At 36.0% G+C, this 18,509-nt stretch overlaps 1 protein-coding gene across 6 annotated transcripts in view; it reads right to left on the bottom strand.

The window, feature by feature from the left end:
* The window catches only part of PDS5B (PDS5 cohesin associated factor B), a 184,831-nt gene that overhangs the window by 20,154 nt on the left and 146,168 nt on the right, over positions 1 to 18,509 (bottom strand). For all 6 annotated transcript variants that reach the window (XM_040267109.1, XM_040267107.1, XM_040267106.1 and 3 more), the window contains exons 23-26: positions 17,246 to 17,382; positions 9,111 to 9,234; positions 2,998 to 3,202; positions 599 to 713 (exon numbers count right to left, since the gene is read on the bottom strand). In XM_040267109.1, the coding sequence (XP_040123043.1) occupies positions 599 to 713; positions 2,998 to 3,202; positions 9,111 to 9,234; positions 17,246 to 17,382 (581 nt within the window). The remainder of the gene's footprint in view (positions 1 to 598; positions 714 to 2,997; positions 3,203 to 9,110; positions 9,235 to 17,245; positions 17,383 to 18,509) is intronic.

Below are 18,509 nucleotides of genomic sequence, written 5' to 3' on the forward strand. Positions count from 1 at the left end.
ATTTAAGGAAGTCTTACAAAGACTTCTCTAAATACCATTATATTCCCCCATCCCACACCCTGGCAGGTATAATTCTTCTGGCATTTCAACAAGAATCTTTTAAAGAACTACAACTGTTATAAACCTAATTTAGTCAGAGAATCAACAGTGAAGTATGGGAACAGTTCCCTGGTTATCAACTTGGCCCATTATTAAATTAGACTATCTTTCTTCCTTATGGAGAAAGACAGGAACTGCAAAGGAAATATGCTTACCATGTGAATAAGAGTGTTATTTCACTCCACATAAAAATCTATACAGTGCTTCAGAAGAAAGTAGGAAAAGATAAGAATTACAAAGCAAACTCTTTAATGGATAACTTCAATAGAAAAGAAATGCCAGACTGGTAGAGAAACAGGACAGTAATACAGTAATTATGCTAAGTTGTTTTGGGAATTATATAAGAAATGAAATATGAAGAGATGGTAGGGAAAAAAAAAAGAGAACAAATAAGGTAAAGAACCTTATTTAAAATACTAATTATAACTGAGATTCCATTATCAGCAGGAAAGGGGAAAAAACTTCAGAAAATATGAAAATGGGATGGAAAAAGTCTTACTCTTTAACGTCTTTAAGTTGTTCAATATCCTGTACTTTGACATAATCTGGGTCATGGGCCAAAAGGTGAATTGTGTATGGAACAACATACTCAGGTAGAAGAGACAATAATTTTTCTGAAAAAGAAATAAAAACATCTAGGTTAGAAAACCAAATCTTACTCATTCTCTTTCTCTCTCTGATACTCTATTTCTTGTATCCCAATAATATACCACAATATCACTGGAAGAAAAACACATTGAAAGGTCCAGTGCTGAGGTACATCATAAAGTTTATTCAGTTATCCATCATGGCCAATACTGATATGCCTACTAAATGCACCCTGTGCTGAGCCTACAAAGATAAATATTTCAATTTTCAACAGATATGAGAAAAAGTGACCCAAACTATACTCAAGACTAAGGAACATAAAATCTATATTTCTTCTTATTAGTAACTCTAGGTTCAACACTCCCTTGTAAGTTGCTGTGCAAAAGGAAAACAACTAGTAAATCTTTCAGTCAGTATGGCACAAAAATAGGAAGTAAAGGTTGATACTATTTAATACAATTTACAACATGAAAACTGATAGAAAAGAACATTGTTTCTAGGGCATTTTAAATAACAATGAAGTATCTTTTCAGTTTAAATTCAAATGTTTTAATTTTTTGATTGAGATCAGTACAGTCCATTACACATAGAAATGGAAATCCTAACTAGTTTTAATAAAGGTTACCCAAAAGACCAAGATTCATACTCTGAGCTCAAATTCTTTTTATATTTCCTACTCTTGTAATTTTAAATCAGATGTTCAGTCTAGAGTAAAATAATGTATGTGTCAACAAGGCACCAAATTTTCTTTATAACTATCACTGAACTCAAAGAGAATAAGCTTGTGTGTAATATTCATTTCAAGGTAGGTACAGAAGAAAAAAGTAACAAGGTTCAAAATTCAGTGAAATTTGAATTAAAGTCTATCAAACATGTAGCGAGTGCTTACTCTTTTCCAGACCTACTATTTTAGTAGGGCTTACTATTTTAAATATAAAGATGTGTAGGACTAGACACACACTCACACACAAAAGACTAGACAAAGACCTCACAGTGAGCACAGGCAGGACCAGGACAGAAGCTCCACTTCACCATGAATAGTACCCTAAAATAAGAACAGCTAATAACTTCTGAGTACTTCTTTGGACCATGCATTATGCCAGGTGCTTTATATATATAGCTTTTTAATCATAACCACCATAAGATACAAGTAAAACTATACCAATCTTACAAAAAGGAAACTAAGCCTCAGACTGTATAACAACCCGCCCAAATACAACCAGTAAATGGCAGAGGTGGCAGAGGTGAGATTTAACTCTAGAACCCTCAAGGCGAAGTAGGAAGAGAAAGAAAGAGGGTCTCAAAACTGTAAGGATTCAAAAGGGGCAAACTTCTCTCCTTGGTTTTGTTTATTTGTTTGGCCAGAAGGCGGAGGCAAAATTTCCAAACAGTTGACAACAGAGAAAAAAGCTGGCTAGACAAATTTCAAATAATCCAGAGTACAAGGAGCAAAGAATTTACATTCAGGAGTAGCTAGAGAGAAAGTTTAAAACTCAGGCTGAGAGTTAACTACAAAGGGTCACGCTAATGAGCTTCTACTTGATCCTCTGAGCAGAAAGGAGCCAACCAAGGTTTCAAGCAAGGAAATGATGTGAGCTGATCTGTTTTAGGAAGATGATTCTGACAGTGGCGTGGCTTGACTTGAGGCAGGGGAACATTTACAACAGGGAGTTAGTTAGGAGTAGATATGGTAATCCAAGTGAAATACAGCAGGAAGGGGAGTTGGGAAGAAACAGTGAAGACACCCAAAAGAAGAATTAAGAGGATTTAGTGACCAATGAGAGGAAAAAAGAAGGCATGAGGAATGCCTGTGACTTCTGACTTGCATAACTGGATGGCTTTTTAATGCTGTTGATCAAGTCATAGAAGTCAGGGACACAAAAACTAATAGTGTGGACAGAGTGACGTGAGCAGATTTTCAAATGGCACACAGGACCCTGATATTAATGTCAGCTACAGGTGAGGACAACCAATAAAGTTTAGAGACCTGGACTTTTTTAAACTAAGAGTACTTAGACAATCTTCATAGATGTACCTCTTACTGTTTCATTTACCTCCAAAGTTCCTGCTTTTTCCCCTTGGTCTTTTAGTCAGTTGCATAAAGAACTATGGGTTGATATTTAAATACCCATGCATTTGTATTTTAAAATGACCTTTTATGAGGAAAAGTTCCTACTGAAAAACAGTAATAACAACTTACTAATGAGGGCTGATTAGAATATAATAAACAACAGTAATGTTATTTTGTGTTCCACAAAACTGAAACTGGCAAGATGGGAAAGTACACTCTTCATTTTCACACAAGCTTACCGCTAACAGCTGCATGCTGTTTCAGATACTCCCGTCTCACATTGATATTTTTTACCAGACACTGCCTGGCATGAGCTCTTCTTTCTTTTACAGGGTCTTTTGCACAAAGTGCACAAATTGCCATGTACTCAAGTGGAAGCCGTAATCGAGAAAGGCCTTTGTGAAGTTTCTGAGCAAATACTTGCCTTACTTGATAGCATTCATCCTGGAAGACATAATTATTCCACGTTACCTACAAGGTATCAAAGAGGAAGTAACAACTTTGGATAGGAAATCCACTATATCAGGTAATCAGAAGAATAAACATAGCATGTGTACCCACAACCAGTGCTCCAGTTCACAGGACTGAGATGTGACAAGTTAATATGGAAGCCAGAGTGATAACTTGGACCTTAAAATGACTACCAGCTACCTGTGTGAGAACACATTGAATGTACTCTTAAAATAGATAAAAACTAGTCAATGTTAGTCCACCTTAACTTAAATGAGATATGTAAAAACAAGTCTGAACACTATCTCTTATTTACCTTTTTCATTTACTGAGCAAGATAAAACTCTGTCCAATTTATATATTTAGTTCTATCATTTAAAAAAACTGTTCAGATTAAAACACACAACTCGAAAGGCAGGAGTTACTAATCCATTTCAGCAACATCACGTTCCTCTTAGTTCTATAAATGAACTGCTCATCACTGTGCCTACTTTTCTCACACTACTCGCTCTCCTAAACTACCCACCTCCACTCTAGTAGCTAACCCGTCCTCATCTTCAAGGACAGCTCCCATACCATCTTTCTGGGACATCCCAGGGCACCAGCCCCAAGCATCCTGTATCTTGCATCAAACCTAGACTGGCGATTCGTTTCTTATATGATGGTATGGGGAGGGAGGTGGGAGGGGGGTTCAGGATTGGGAACACGTGTACACCTGTGGCGGAATCATGATGATGTATGGCAAAACCAATACAGTGTTGTAAAGTAAAATAAAGTTATAGGAAAAAAAAAAGGACAGCTCGCATCTCTTCTAGAAATCACTGTGTAAATCTTTATCCTGAACCCTCTGTGCATATCTAGTACTGTGCTCTGCTAGTACTCTGTGCAAATCTCCAGCCTAGTATTTAGTACACAGTATGAAAAGGACTGGTTTATCTGTCTTATGCAGTGCTGTTTCTTGAAGCCAAGCACTGTGATTTTACTCCTCTTTGCGTCTCAAAACCTAACACAGTGTCTGCTACAGATTATGAGAATTTTTTCTAAACTATAGGGAAAAGCTTGATATGACTTTTGAGCCATATATGAGATATACAAAGACTTTCATTATTACACTCCATCAATGAACATAATGTGTGGTGTGTTTCATATTATTGCAACTTTATGTTTATTTCTTCTATCTAGAATGCTAATTTCACTTTTCTTCAAAACCCAGGTTGCAACATCTTGCCCTTATCTTTAAATCTTTATTTTGTGCATCTTCTTTCATTTACTTTAAACTTCAGTTTATTACAATACGAAACACCCACTTTAAAAGAAAATATAGTCAAGTGCAGCTACTATGGAGAACAGTATGGAGGTTCCTCAAAAAACTGAAAGTAGACTTGCCATACAACCCAGTAATCCCACTCGTGGGCACATAATCAGCAAAACCATAGTTCAGAAAGATACCTGTACCACCCCGTTCACAGCAGGGCCAGTTATGACAGACAGCTACAACCTGGAAGCAACATAAAGGCCCATCCACAGATGAATGACAATACAACTCAGCCATAAAAGGAATGAAATACTGCCATTCTGCAGCAACAGGAATGGACCTGTGGATTATCATACTAAGTGAAGCAGGTAGGTCAGAAAGACAGATACTATCACTTATATGTGGAATCTAAAATAAGACACAAATGAACCTATCTACAAAACAGAACAGACACACAGAACAGACTTATGGTTGGTTGCCACGGGGGACAGTAGAGTGGGGGAGGGATGAAATGGTGGTTTCAGGTTAGCAGATGCAAAGCATTATACACAGAATGGATAACAAGATTCTACTGGATAGCACAGGGAACTAGATTCAGTATTCTGTGATAAACCATAACGGAGAAAAATATAAAAAGAATGTATGTGTGTATATACACACTACTGAATTACTTTGCTATATAGCACAAATTAACACAACACTATAAATCAACTATACTTCAATTAAAAAAAATAGTAATTAACAGACAGAACTACTGTCTATTACCTATCCTTATATTCCACAAAACAAACTTAAACTTATATCACCCCTTCTTCATTATCACCCCTATAGGGAGAAGAATTTTCAGTATCCAATTATTCATTATGAAAATATCCAATTACAAACAAACAATATAAGTAAAAGTCAAAATATCACAAATATATTCACAAATGAACAAGCTATTCTTAAGACTATATTATAGATACAAACTAGTCAATATTATACTGGAGAAGAGAATGGTTATCCATGCCAGTATTCTTGCCTGGAGAATGCCATGGACAGAGGAGTCTGGGGGGCTACTGTCTATGGGGTTGCAGAGAGACAGACATGACTGAGCAACTCTCACTTTCACTCAATACTATTATCTAATATAATAAGCTATAGTGGAACATAACCTGCAGAAGCAAGCGCCATCACTATCTATGCTCGTCATACCTAAAACTAACACAACACTGTAAATCAAATATACCTCAATAAAGCAAGCAAACAAACAACAAAATACTGAAGAACACTCAAATATCCCTCCACACTACTCATATACATTTCCAAGGCCATGTTTTTGTCATTCTTTCAGTAATCACTGACAATCTAATAATACAATGCAAATTAATTACAATGTCAACTGTGAATCACAGCAAAGGTAGGAGAGTTTCAAAAGGTCATTAAGATAATGTTAGGAAAAAACTGTCAAATCATATGCAAGGCAATTGACATATTTAACAACAAAAGATGAGAAAATTGACAAGAATGATGATACAATGGGTACAGCAAAAGAGAATCACCTAAATAAAGATGTAAAAGATGTGCTCCTGGGAAATGAGGAAGTCTTCCAATGTTTGCTCTGGTTTTTGCAAAGATTTACCCTTTGCACTAGTTCATAAAAAATAATATGAAGTAAAGAACAGATTTATCCTTTCGACTAGGTTATTAGTCAATCCTAAAGGAAATCAACCCTGAATATCCACTAGAAGGACTGATACTGAAGCTGAAACTCCAGTACTTTGGCCACTGATACGAAGAGCCAACTCATTGGAAAAGACCCTGATGCTGGGAAAGATTGAAGGCAGGCGGAGAAGTGGATGACAGAGGACAAGATGGTTGGATGGCATCACCAACTCAATGAACATGACTTTGGGTAAGCTCCAGGAGACGGTGAAGGACAGGGAAGCCTGGCGTGCTGCAGTCCATGGGGTCACAGAGTCAGAGACAACTGAGCAACTGAACAACAAAGGCTATTAAAAATATGAAGTAAAGATTTACACTTTGACTAGGTTATAAAAACATGTGAAGCAGAGGATAGAGTGATACAATTTTTATCAGGAAAAATACACTCTCAAAAAAGCAGATACTTGATACTTTCATGTTCATGGTTATAACCAGTAATTGGTTCAACATAAGGAAGATGGTATCTAATACTACCAAATATTTTTCTGAGATAAAGTTCCAATCGAAGCTTTTATTCACTACTAAGAAATTCATTTTAGTCTGCATATTAAATAAACTTTTGTGTTAATTTCTGCTGTATAGCAAAGTATACTTTTTAAGTGTAAATTATTCTCAGAGTTATTTGTAGTATCTTGTAAATAATTCAATTATTGTTGTATTGCACTGTATTAACAGCACTTATATCTTCTGTTCTCCTAAGAGGTTATCTTAAGGGCTATAGCCATGACTCACCTTTGTATCTGAAGAACCTAGAACAATGCATAGCACATAGAAGTACACAGTACATTTTCATGAACTGAATTCACATTCTAAAATACCTAGATTGGCCTGGAGAATTCCACGGACTGTATAGTCCATGGGGTCGCAAAGAATCAGACATGATTGACTGATTTTCAAGGGTTTCCCTGGCGGCTCAGCTGGTAAAGAATCTGCCTGCCTGCAATGAGGGAGACCTGGGTTCGATCCCTAGGTTGGGAAGATCCCCTGGAGAAAGGAAAGGCTACCCACTCCAGTATTCTGGCCTGGACAATTCCATGGGCTGTGTAGTCCATGGGGTCCTAAACTGTTGGACACAACTGGGCCACTTTTGCTTTCAAGATTTGTACTATTGAATTTTCATTCCTCCAGATTTACTTTCTATTCAAATACATGACAAAGGCCACTGAGATACAACATTGCCTTTAACGAGCTCAACTCAAGTAAATACAAATAAACCATAGGCATGTAACTAAGCACAAGGCAAGTATGTATCAGGACTGTAGATAAAATCTGTAGGGGGATCCAAAAGAGATCTGTTGTAGAGCTAGTTTTGTGGAGAAGATTGTGTTTGAGCCTTGATTTGCAAAAAGGGTTGGATTTGGGTATGTAGAAATGAAGAGGGTGAAAATAAAATTAGAGGGAGGCAAACTACAGGTACATAAAAGAAAAAAAATGTTCAGCTTCACTGAAATAAACACAGGTAAAGCGTGGTGTGCTAAACAGAATTTTTAAATGTATATGTGGGTCCAAATATTAGAAGCGCTTGAATGGCAAGGTAAAATATATGCGATGTTTCTTTCTTATGAGTACAAGCCCATAAATATTTCTGACCAGGGGAATAACATGACCAGAACTTGATAGGGAAATTTAACCCACCATAGAGAAGTCTCCCAACGGCACAGATAACAGCTAACAATGGGTACAGCAATCAGAATGGTTAAGGTTAAGAAGGTATGAATAAAAAAGATGTAATAGATATCAAAGGACAGAATTATCTGTACTTTTGAGACAAGGTGCAAACACAAGCAAATAGTCAAATATAAATCATGCTTTTAGGTCTAAGAAAGCCATTCACCTTTACTTAATGTTTCCTGAGGTTCTCTGTGTGTCACGGAAGAACAGATTTGGGAGAGATTCAGTCTTACACTCTCAGAAAATAAAAGTTTGAAAGTTCTGTTTGGTGTTGAAAGTGGGTCCAGAAACTTGAGAAGGGCCAGAAAATGTAGTTGTGAAGTATGAAAAAAATCAGGAGACAAAAGCCAAAGAAAAAAAGTACTTCAAAAATAAAGGTGCAATGAGTTGTGTCAAATAATGCCAAAGGACATGTATAATAAAGATTAAGATCACTGGACTGGGGGACTTAATTAGATCATTTTTGGAAAACAGTGAAAGCAAATGCTAAAATGTGAGCATTTAAGAGAGGATAAGAGAGCAGAGACCAGCCTGTGGTTGAAAGGAACAACAAAATTAGGAAAAAGCTTTGTTTACAATAGGGTAACCCCATATTTGTAAGTTGTGAGAATGTGCTAATAATTAACGTTTTACAATGACTACATGTTTCACAGTCAAGAGAATTCTAAAACAACCTTTAAACTTAGGTAATTTGAACTTTCACATTGGGAATTTGGTGACTGAGACAGTAACATATACAGTATGCCAGAAAAGAAAGTCTCTAGAATTTAACAAGCATGGATGTTCTCTGGACAGAGTGGACATTTAACTAATCATCTGCACAAACTTACTATACACAGCAAGTTCCAAACAAAGTCCATCTCTCTTAACATCCATACTTGCCCTAATTTTTTAAAAAAACTTCTACTTAACAACCAATACCACTAATACCCTAAGAAATATCAGACCAAGAATCCAATAAATCGATAGACTGCAAGTACTACCAATTTGAAAAATTAATTACATATGTTGTTTCCTAAGAAATTTAATATGCTATTTTTAAACAATTCTCATTTTATGGCAAAATAAGGTTATTTCCAAAATTAAAGAGGGAATAGTAAACCAGAAAATCATGGGCTTTGCAAAAATCTCATTTCTCATATTGCCTAGTCAAGTATCTGAACCAAAACTAAAATCATAATAAACAGATGTTTTAAATACTGGAGTACCACAAGAACTAAAAGTCAAAGAACACAAAGAATCATGTTCTGTACAACCAACCATTTTCCTTACATTGATAGCTAAAGCACACAGCTGATACTGTTCTAACGTGATGATCTCATGGTAACAGGGCTCCTGGGCCAGCTTCACAATTGCGCTCCCAGCAGCAAGTCGCAGGCGTGACATATCTGGTTTACTGAAAAATAACCAAGAAAGAATATGAATTAGATTTCTAAACATCTGCACAAGAACATTCCTACTTTGTATATCTAATTATATAAAAATTCCTCTGGCCAATTAAAAAAAAGGGCAGAAAACATTTCAGTGATACTGACCACTATATTATGCTTGGAAGATGGTGTCCAACAGCACAAAATTCTTCTCTTGAACACAAGTCTAAGCTAGTCATTGAATTTTCTTGTTCTACACAGAAAGCTTTCAGCCAAGCCTAGGACAAATCTATTTGTATGTTCAGTTGTTAGGTCTCAAGTCTTCCACTGTGGATTTTTTGGGGGGATATGTGTTTACTTATGTATTAGGCACAAAATATCATAACTTACTGATTCAACTAAAACTATGGTGTTAAGTACAAAAGAAGTTAACATAAAAGCAGGTACAGTAGATTTTAAAAATTACTATTTTTAGCTAGTATTCAATTTTGAAATATTATTAAGAGCCTCTTTTTAAGGGAAGAAAATCTGTTGTAAAATGGGATGTATTTCAGCAATTAGGAAATTCTTGACTAGTAAATTCTTGACTAGTAAATATATTTAAATAATCCTTCCTAATACAGAGATATATCAGATGAATTACTGATTCACTGAAATATTGTAAGGAGGGAAGTTGTAACTCCTTAATTAGGACTCCCTACATAGCTCCATAGTAAAACATTATTATTTACTATACATACAAAAATACACCATACTGAGAGGGATGTAAAAGAGGTAAATCTTAATTAATCTTCCAGGATGCAAAAGAGACAAATCTTAATCTTCCAAGATCTAAACATCTAGTTGGTTTAAGACTCTTTATCTAACAATTATGTAAAAATATTTACTGAGTGTATGCCAACATTAATAAGGTTCTGAAGTTACAGGTCGCAGAGATATTTTCAGTTCATCAGTAGCAATATTCCAAATAGTTATGATAAGATAAATCACTCAACCACTGCTAAGGAAAGTCTGAATTCCTTGTTGGAATTTATTTAGTAATATTTAAAAAGTAACTAATTAAAATACTCTGTGTGTGTGTGTGTGTGTGCGTGCGTGCACATATGCACGCTCAGTCATGTCTGACTCTTTGTGACCCCACGGAATGCAGCTTGCCAAGCTCCTCTGTCCATTACAACAATGTTTTTGAAGACTAGTTTGAGAACACAGACCCAAGGAGAGCTCCCGCAGGTGGGACGGGTCTGGCCTTAGCAGCTGTGGGCTTTGCAGGCATGCACACTTGGGGATTGGGCCAGGCTAGGGTCTGCGGTGCCTCCATAGCTCCCACAGCGGGTCCAGGTATGCAACTACTAGAGTCTTAGGACCTGACTTCAGTGTATCTGCACTGGTGACCTTGTGAAAACAACTCCTGAGAGACACCAAGAGCAACTGCCAGTATATCCACGCTTAAGGTAAGGCAAAGGCAGTGCCAGCAACAGTGCACTTTGTGAGCTCACACAAAAGGTGAAGTGATGCAACAGAGCACACTCACAGGCACACAGCTCCAGGGGAGCAATACTCAGTGGCTCTTCTTCTGCTGGGGGCTTCCAATCCTACCTCCCTTGCACTACAGATCAGAAATGGATCGGGGGCTTCTACTACCAGCAACTTGGGAGCAGACCCTGCCCCAACAGGGCAATGACAACCCCAGAGCAAAGAGGAGGCCCAGTCAATATCCTGTGCAGGCTCTGGTCACTGCAACATCTGTCACAGCTCCTATCAAGGGGATATTGGCCAGCATACACAGAGGGAACAGGCTGCAGGCCTTCATACTAAATAATAGTCCTCACACCAAAACATATTAAACTCACACAAGCTACACAGCGTCATCCCCACAGAAAAACAGCCCTCAAAGACCACAGCAAACAACTGCTCTAGACTCACAGGGCAAAAGAAATAAAAGTAAATAAAGAAGCAGAAAAAGCACTCCCCATTAAAAGACAGAATTCCCCTGAAAGAACAATGAAACATTTCTTCAGTCTAACAGACACTGAATTCAAAATGGAGAAAATGAATGAAAATACTATAGGAATTAAGAAAGGCCACTGATAGAGATGCAGATTACTGTGAAAAGGAATTGGAAACTATAAGCAGGGGCCAAGGAAAAAACATAGAATTCATTAGAAGAGACCAAAGCTGAACTAAAGGCTATGGACAGCAGAAGGAATAAGTGATCTGGAAGACAGAAAAATGGAAATTACCCAAGTAGATCAGCAGACAACCACCCCCTAAAAAATGGCAATATAAGAGACCTATGGGATAATATGAAGCATCCAAATCTATGCATGATAGGGATTCTGGAAGAAAAAAGAGAAAGGGGAACGAACATGTTCTTGAAGAAATTATGGCTGAAAACTTACCAGGCCTAAAGAAAGAAATAGATATCCAAATAGAAGAAGCACAAAGTACCCTTAACAAGATAAATCCAAAGAGACTTATACCAAGACACATTATAATAATGTTAAAGAGGATTTTAAAGGCAACAAGAGAATAAGAGTTAACTACAAGAGAACCCCCAAAAGGCTATCAGCTCATTTCTCTACAGAAACACTGCAGGCCAGAAGGGAGTAGCAAGATAAGATATAGTCAAAGTCCAAAAGTGAAAAATCTGCAACCCAGGATACTATAGCCAGCAAGACTATCCTTTAGAATAGAAGGAGAAATAAAGAATTTCTCAGACAAACAATAACTTAAAGAATACAATACTAAACCTATCTTAAAGGAAATACCGAAAGGTCCTCTCTAAGTAGAAAACATGCAAGAATCTATAAGAAAGAAAACATCACAATTGGAAAGCAAATCACTGAAATAAGTACACAAATTCTTTAAAAGAATAAAATTACTGTGAAAGCAATGATTATGTAAAAGGACAACAAAATTATAAAATGTGGGAGAGGAGAGTAAGAAAATATAGATTTGTCTTTTCCTAGAATGTGTTTCAGTTTGTATGATTACCAATCTAAAGCAAGTAGGTATACAAACGGGTTTAATATATCTGAAAACCAGGGCAAGCACAAATCAAAAACGTAACAGCAGATTAACAAAAATCAAAAAGAAGAGAATACAAGAATAATACAAAAGAAAACCATCAAACCACAAACCTAAAGTCAGCAGACGGAAGGAAATAATAAAGGTAGGAATAATAAACAGAGGAAATAAATAAAACAGAGATTTAAAAACAATACCCGCCCCCAAACAATCAATAAAACCAAGAGCTGATTCTTTGACATGGCACACAAAAATTGACAAACCTCTGACCAGGCTCACCAAGAACAAAAGACCCAAATAAACAAAATAAGAAATCAAAGAGGAGAAATCACAACTCAAACTGCAGAAATACAAAGAAACTGAAAGAGAATTACTAGGAACAATACTATGAACCTAGAAGAAAAGGACAACTTTTTAGAAACATACAACCCACTAAAAAGCAAGAAGAAACAGATAACCAGACCAATCTCTAGAAATGATACAGAATCTGTAATTTTAAAAAGCAAACTAAAAACACTCCTTATAAACAAAACTTCAAGACCAGATGGCTTCACTGGGGAATTCTATAAAACATACAAAAAAGAACTTCTTAAACTCTTCCAAAAGAGTGAATAGGAAGAAAACACTCCCAGAGACATTCTATGAAGTCACCATCACCGTAAAGTTTGGTAATGAAGTTACCAAAACCAGACAAAGACACCATCAAAAAAGCAAATTACAGGTCAATATCTTTGATGAATAAACACAAGTTTTTAAAGTATCAGCAACCTGAATTCAACAACACATAAAAAAGGTCATACACCATGACCAAGCTAGATTCACCCCAGGGCCACAAGGATAGCTCAACACAAGCAAATCAATGTAATAAGGAAGCATTAAAACCACATGATTATGTCAACAGATGCAGAAAAAGCACTTGATAAAAGTCAATATTCATTCATGATACAAAACCCTTATGAAAATGAGTATAGAGGGAACATAGCTCAACATAATAAAAGCTATTTATGATGAACCCACAGCCCATGTAATATTCAACAGTAAGAACTTGAAAGCCTTCCCAGTATACTCTGGAAAAAGACAAGGATGCCCACTCTCACCATTTCACTTCAACATAGTATTGGAAGTCCCAGCTAAAGCAGAGAAGGAAAGGAAATAAAAAGTATTGAAATTGGTAGAGAAGAGGTAGAAATTATTATTATATGCAGATGATACAATATAGAAAACTCTAAAGACACCACACAGAAACTATTAGAACTGATGAATGAATTCAGCAAGGTAGAAGGATATGAGATTAATATACAGAAACAGGCTGCATTTCTTTACAGCAACAATGAAATACTGGAAAGTGAGTGTAAACAAACAATCCCTTTTAAAATTATACCACCAAAATAAAATACTTAGGAATAAATCTGACCAAGGAAATGAAAGACTTATATATTGAGAAATACAAAATATTAATAAAGAAAACTGAAGATGATTCAGAAAATGGAAAAACATCCCAGCTCTTGAATTGAAAGAGTTAACACTGTTATTAAAATGGCCATACTATTCAAAGCAATCAACAGATTTAAGGCGATACCTATCAAATTACCCATGAGACTTTTCACAGAATTAAAATAAATAATCCTAAAAGGTAAATGGAACCAAAAAAGACTCAGAATTGCCAAGGCAATCCTGAGGAAAAGTACAAGCAGGAGGCATTGTCCTCCAGGCTTTAGACAATACAAAAAAGCTCCCATAATCAAAACAGTATGCTATTGGCACAAAAACAGACACATGGATCAATGGAATGGAATAGAGAGCCCAGAATAAATCCACAAACCTGTGAACAATTAATCTTTGACAAAGGAAGCAAGAATATTCAATGAGGAAAAGACAGTCTCTTCATCAAGTGGTGCTGGGAAAGATGGACAGCTGTATGTAAGTCAATCAAGTAAGAACACACTCTCACACCATACACAAAAATAAACTCAAAATGTCTTAAAGACTTAAAAACAAAACGACACCATAAAACTCACAGAAGAAAGCCTAAATATTCTGACATAAATCACACAATGTGTTCATAGGTCAGGCTCCCAGGGCAACAGAAATAAAAGCAAAAATAAACAAATGGGACCTAATTAAACTTACAAGCTTTTGCACAGCAAAGGAAACCACAACAAAATGAAAAGATAACCTAGGGATAGGCAGAAAATATTTGCAAATGATGTGACAAATAACAGCTTTTTTCCCAAAATACAGAAACTGCTCATAAAACTCAACAACAATCAAGCCAATCAAAAATTAGAAGATCTAAAATATACATCTCTCCAAAGGAGACATACAGATGGCCAGTAAGTACATGAAAAGATGTTCAACGTTCCTAACTACTAGAGAAATGCAAATCAAAATTACAATAAGGTACCACCTCACACCAGTCAGAATGGTCATCATTAAAAAGTATACAAACAACAAATGCTGGAGAAGGTGTGAAGAAAAGTTCCTTCACTTTTGGTAGGACACTGTTCTTATACTGTTGGTAGGAATGTAGATCAGTGCAGCCACTATGGAAAACAATATGGAGGTTCTTCAAAAAACTAAAAACAAAGTTCCAGCAATTCCACTCCTGGACATACACCAAGACAAAACTAACCTTAAAAAGATAAATGCACCCTTATGTTCACTATTTGCAATAGTTAAGACATGGAAACCGGAGAAGGCAATGGCACCCTGCTCCAGTACTCTTGCCTGTAAAATCCCATGGATGGAGGAGCCTGGAGGGCTGCAGTCCATGGGGTTGCTGAGGGTCGGACACGACTGAGCGACTTCACTTTCATGCATTGGAGAAGGAAATGGCAACCCACTCCAGTGTTCTTGCCTGGAGAATCCCAGGGACGGGGGAGCCTGGTGGGGTGCCGTCTATGGAGTCGCACAGAGTCGGACACGACTGAAGTGACTTAGCAGCAGCGAGACATGGAAATAACGTAAATGTCCATCAACAGATGAATGGACAAAGAAGATACGGTATGTGTATACAGTGGAATATTACTTAGCCATCAAAAAGATGAAATTCTTCCATTTGCAACAACATGAATGGACCTAGAGATTATCATACTAAGCAAAGTCAGAACGAGAAAGACAAATACCATATGATATCACTTATATGTGGAATTTAAAATGTGACACAAATCACAAATCTACAAAACAAAAACAAACCAGAAATAGAAAAAAGACATGTGGTTGCTAAGGGGGCAGACGTGTAGAGGAGAAAAGGATTGGGAGTTTGGGATTAGCAGAGGCAAACTTTTAGCTACAGGATGGATAAACAACAAGATCCTGCTGTATACCACACAGGGAACTATATTCAATACCCCGTGACAAACTACAATGCAAAAGAATGTGGAAAGGCACATATATGTATGTATGTATATATAGATATGTATTATTTAACTCAATATACACAGCACAGCAGAAATTGACACACTGTTGTAAATCAACTGTACTTCATTAAATTTTTTTTTTAATGCAGACAGATCCAATGTAATTCACACACACTTATAGAATTCAAGAACATATGTGATTTTGTTAAAGAATACTATGAATAAAACAGGTGGCATGAGACCTAAGTATGCACATAAATAATATAATTAGTAAATTTGAGACAAAATGTATTAATACTAAGGAAATTTTTCTAATTATTATGTAACTCTTGGATGCTAACATAAATTATAAGAGTAGAAGGTAGAGACAACTAATTTTACTGAAAAGGTAATAAATGAGTTATACATGTGGAATACCTTACAGAATTTTCTTTTTTGATCTGTTTGAGAAGAATGTGTTAATGCTAATATTCTATGCAAAAAGTACTGTATGAGCAAAACATATAAGAAATGAAGCAAAGATAGCAAAGTATTAAGCAGTTGACAATTACCATTTATATTTGGTCCTAAAGACTTTAAGCTAGATGTATACACACACACACACACACACACACACACACACACACACACACACAAAAGGTGGGGGAAGTTACTCTCATATTTTTAACTACCAGTAAGATGCTATAAATGGCACCTGTATTTTCACAGAGGACAAACTTCTAAATTTTAGCTAATTCTGACATAACCACTACCATCAATATATCTAATTACTATGTGCTGGGCAGTGTTTTAAATACATTAAATATGCTAACTTTTTAATTATCATAATAGCTAGATGAGACAGACATTAATCATCATCTCTATTTTACAGCTGAAGAAACTGAGGTACAGAGCAGTTACAGTAACTTGCTGAAAGGTACCAAGCTGCCAAGATGTGGTCCCAGGATTTGAATCTGGAATCCGGCGTTCATGTTTTCAATCACTAGACTATACATCTTTCAAACAAAACAAACAAAAAAGTATGTGTATTTTTAATACTTTGTGTCAAGTACATTTTCCACATATGCATATATTTTTACTTCTGGAGAGCCAATTCCATTGGAAAAGAACCTGATGTTGGGAAAGACTGATGTCAAAAGGAGCAAGGGGTGGCAGGGGATGAGATGATTAGATAGCATCACCAACTAAATGGACATGAGTCTGAGTAAACTCCAGGAGACAGCAGAGGACAGAGGAGTCTGGTGTGCTGGAATCCATGGGGTCTCAAAGAGTCAAACACGACTTAGTAAGTGAACAACAACAATACTTCTGGAAACAGATTCAGGTATTCTATTCGGTCTGTTCTTCTGCATTTAGATATTAACAAGAATGTAAAACACCAGTTACTGATTGGTACATTAACAATTTCATATGAGGTATTAAAAAAAAGTAAACATCTACTGTTATAAATACTTTAAAGCATTCAGCAGTAATCTGCACTAGACATGGGACTATCATTTTGAAATAACCACTATACAAAAGCCTATTACAATAAAAGTATATGCATATCTACAAATCTGTATTTTATTTAAAAAGAAACAATCATTCAAAAATTACATCAGATGTTAACATATTGTGTAATCCAAAGAATGCTGAAGCTGTAATTACATACCTAATTTTCCCTTGTTCTGTCAAGTCTCCATCACTGTGCAATATTGTTGTAAGCAATCTTAAAGTAGAAGTTCCTGATTTACTGTGATTATTTTTCATTCCAAGTAGCCATCGAACCATCATTTTAATAGCCTGAATCTATTTAAAATACAAATTGACACAACATTGCTACTGTTCAGAGAAACTCTACATTAGCTTTGAGAAAGAATGAAGAAATGTTTTTAATAGATGCATTTTAAGAGAAGGAAAGAAAAAATTATTTTTATTTGCATGTGTGAAGATAACTTTGAATGTTTTAAAAATGTCTCACAGTCCACCTCCTGGTAATTGACAAATGATTTATCTAAAAACTGGTTCTTCCTGCTTTTTAAAAAATGTTTCTCCAACACTCTACCCTTTAGAATCCACAGTAAAATCATGTTAACTTCCCTAATCCATAAAGTTCCCAAATGCAAATCATATTCCATCTTTTCTAAGAGTTTATACCACCTTACATCTGTACTGTATTTTTCATAATTATGAAGTACTTACTATCAATATCAGTACTTTAATACCTGTTACTGCCTCTAATATTTGGAACAACCCTTTCTGAAGGGGTGTAACACATTTTCTCTTTTTTACATATTACCTTACTTTTTATAGATCTGAACCTTCAGAGCTAAATGGGTTTTAGACTGTGGTACGTGGCTTACACTCTTCAGATTCTCTTCCTTGGCCACTTCGTAACCATGAACTTAAGTGCAGGCTGCCTGCCTTCTAATAGTGTTGTCCAACTATACAAAACTGCTGCTTGAGACCAATGCAGAGAAAACTGGTTCATACTAGAACTCAAAACCAGCATCATTCAATGATGCTAAAGAAAGACTGCCCTACAGGTCTGGAGAAATAGTATTAGAATCTGAAACTGCAATAATGTGAAAAAGTAGTTCACAGTATGAAACATAAATATACAACAAAATTATTTATAAGAAAGTATAATTAGTAAAACAATATTTAATATATTTGTTCTTGGCCTTCACACCTTGGGCAGCAGACTGAGGTGTATATTACAGACTACATGGTTTTAGAGGAGTAATACTCCTACAGAAGCGATAAGCAATCTTTTACATATGACTTCTAACTCAAGAAATTACACGTTGAATTTTTTTAAATAAAAAAGTTTATCAAATCCCATGGAAAAGATGTGCATGCATGCTCAGTTGTGTCCAACTCTTTTGTGACTGTATGGGCTGTTGCCTGCCAGGCTCCTCTGTCCATGGGATTTC

Source organism: Oryx dammah, unplaced genomic scaffold (genome assembly GCF_014754425.2).
Source record: "Oryx dammah isolate SB20612 unplaced genomic scaffold, SCBI_Odam_1.1 HiC_scaffold_24, whole genome shotgun sequence".
Taxonomy (NCBI): domain Eukaryota; kingdom Metazoa; phylum Chordata; class Mammalia; order Artiodactyla; family Bovidae; genus Oryx; species Oryx dammah.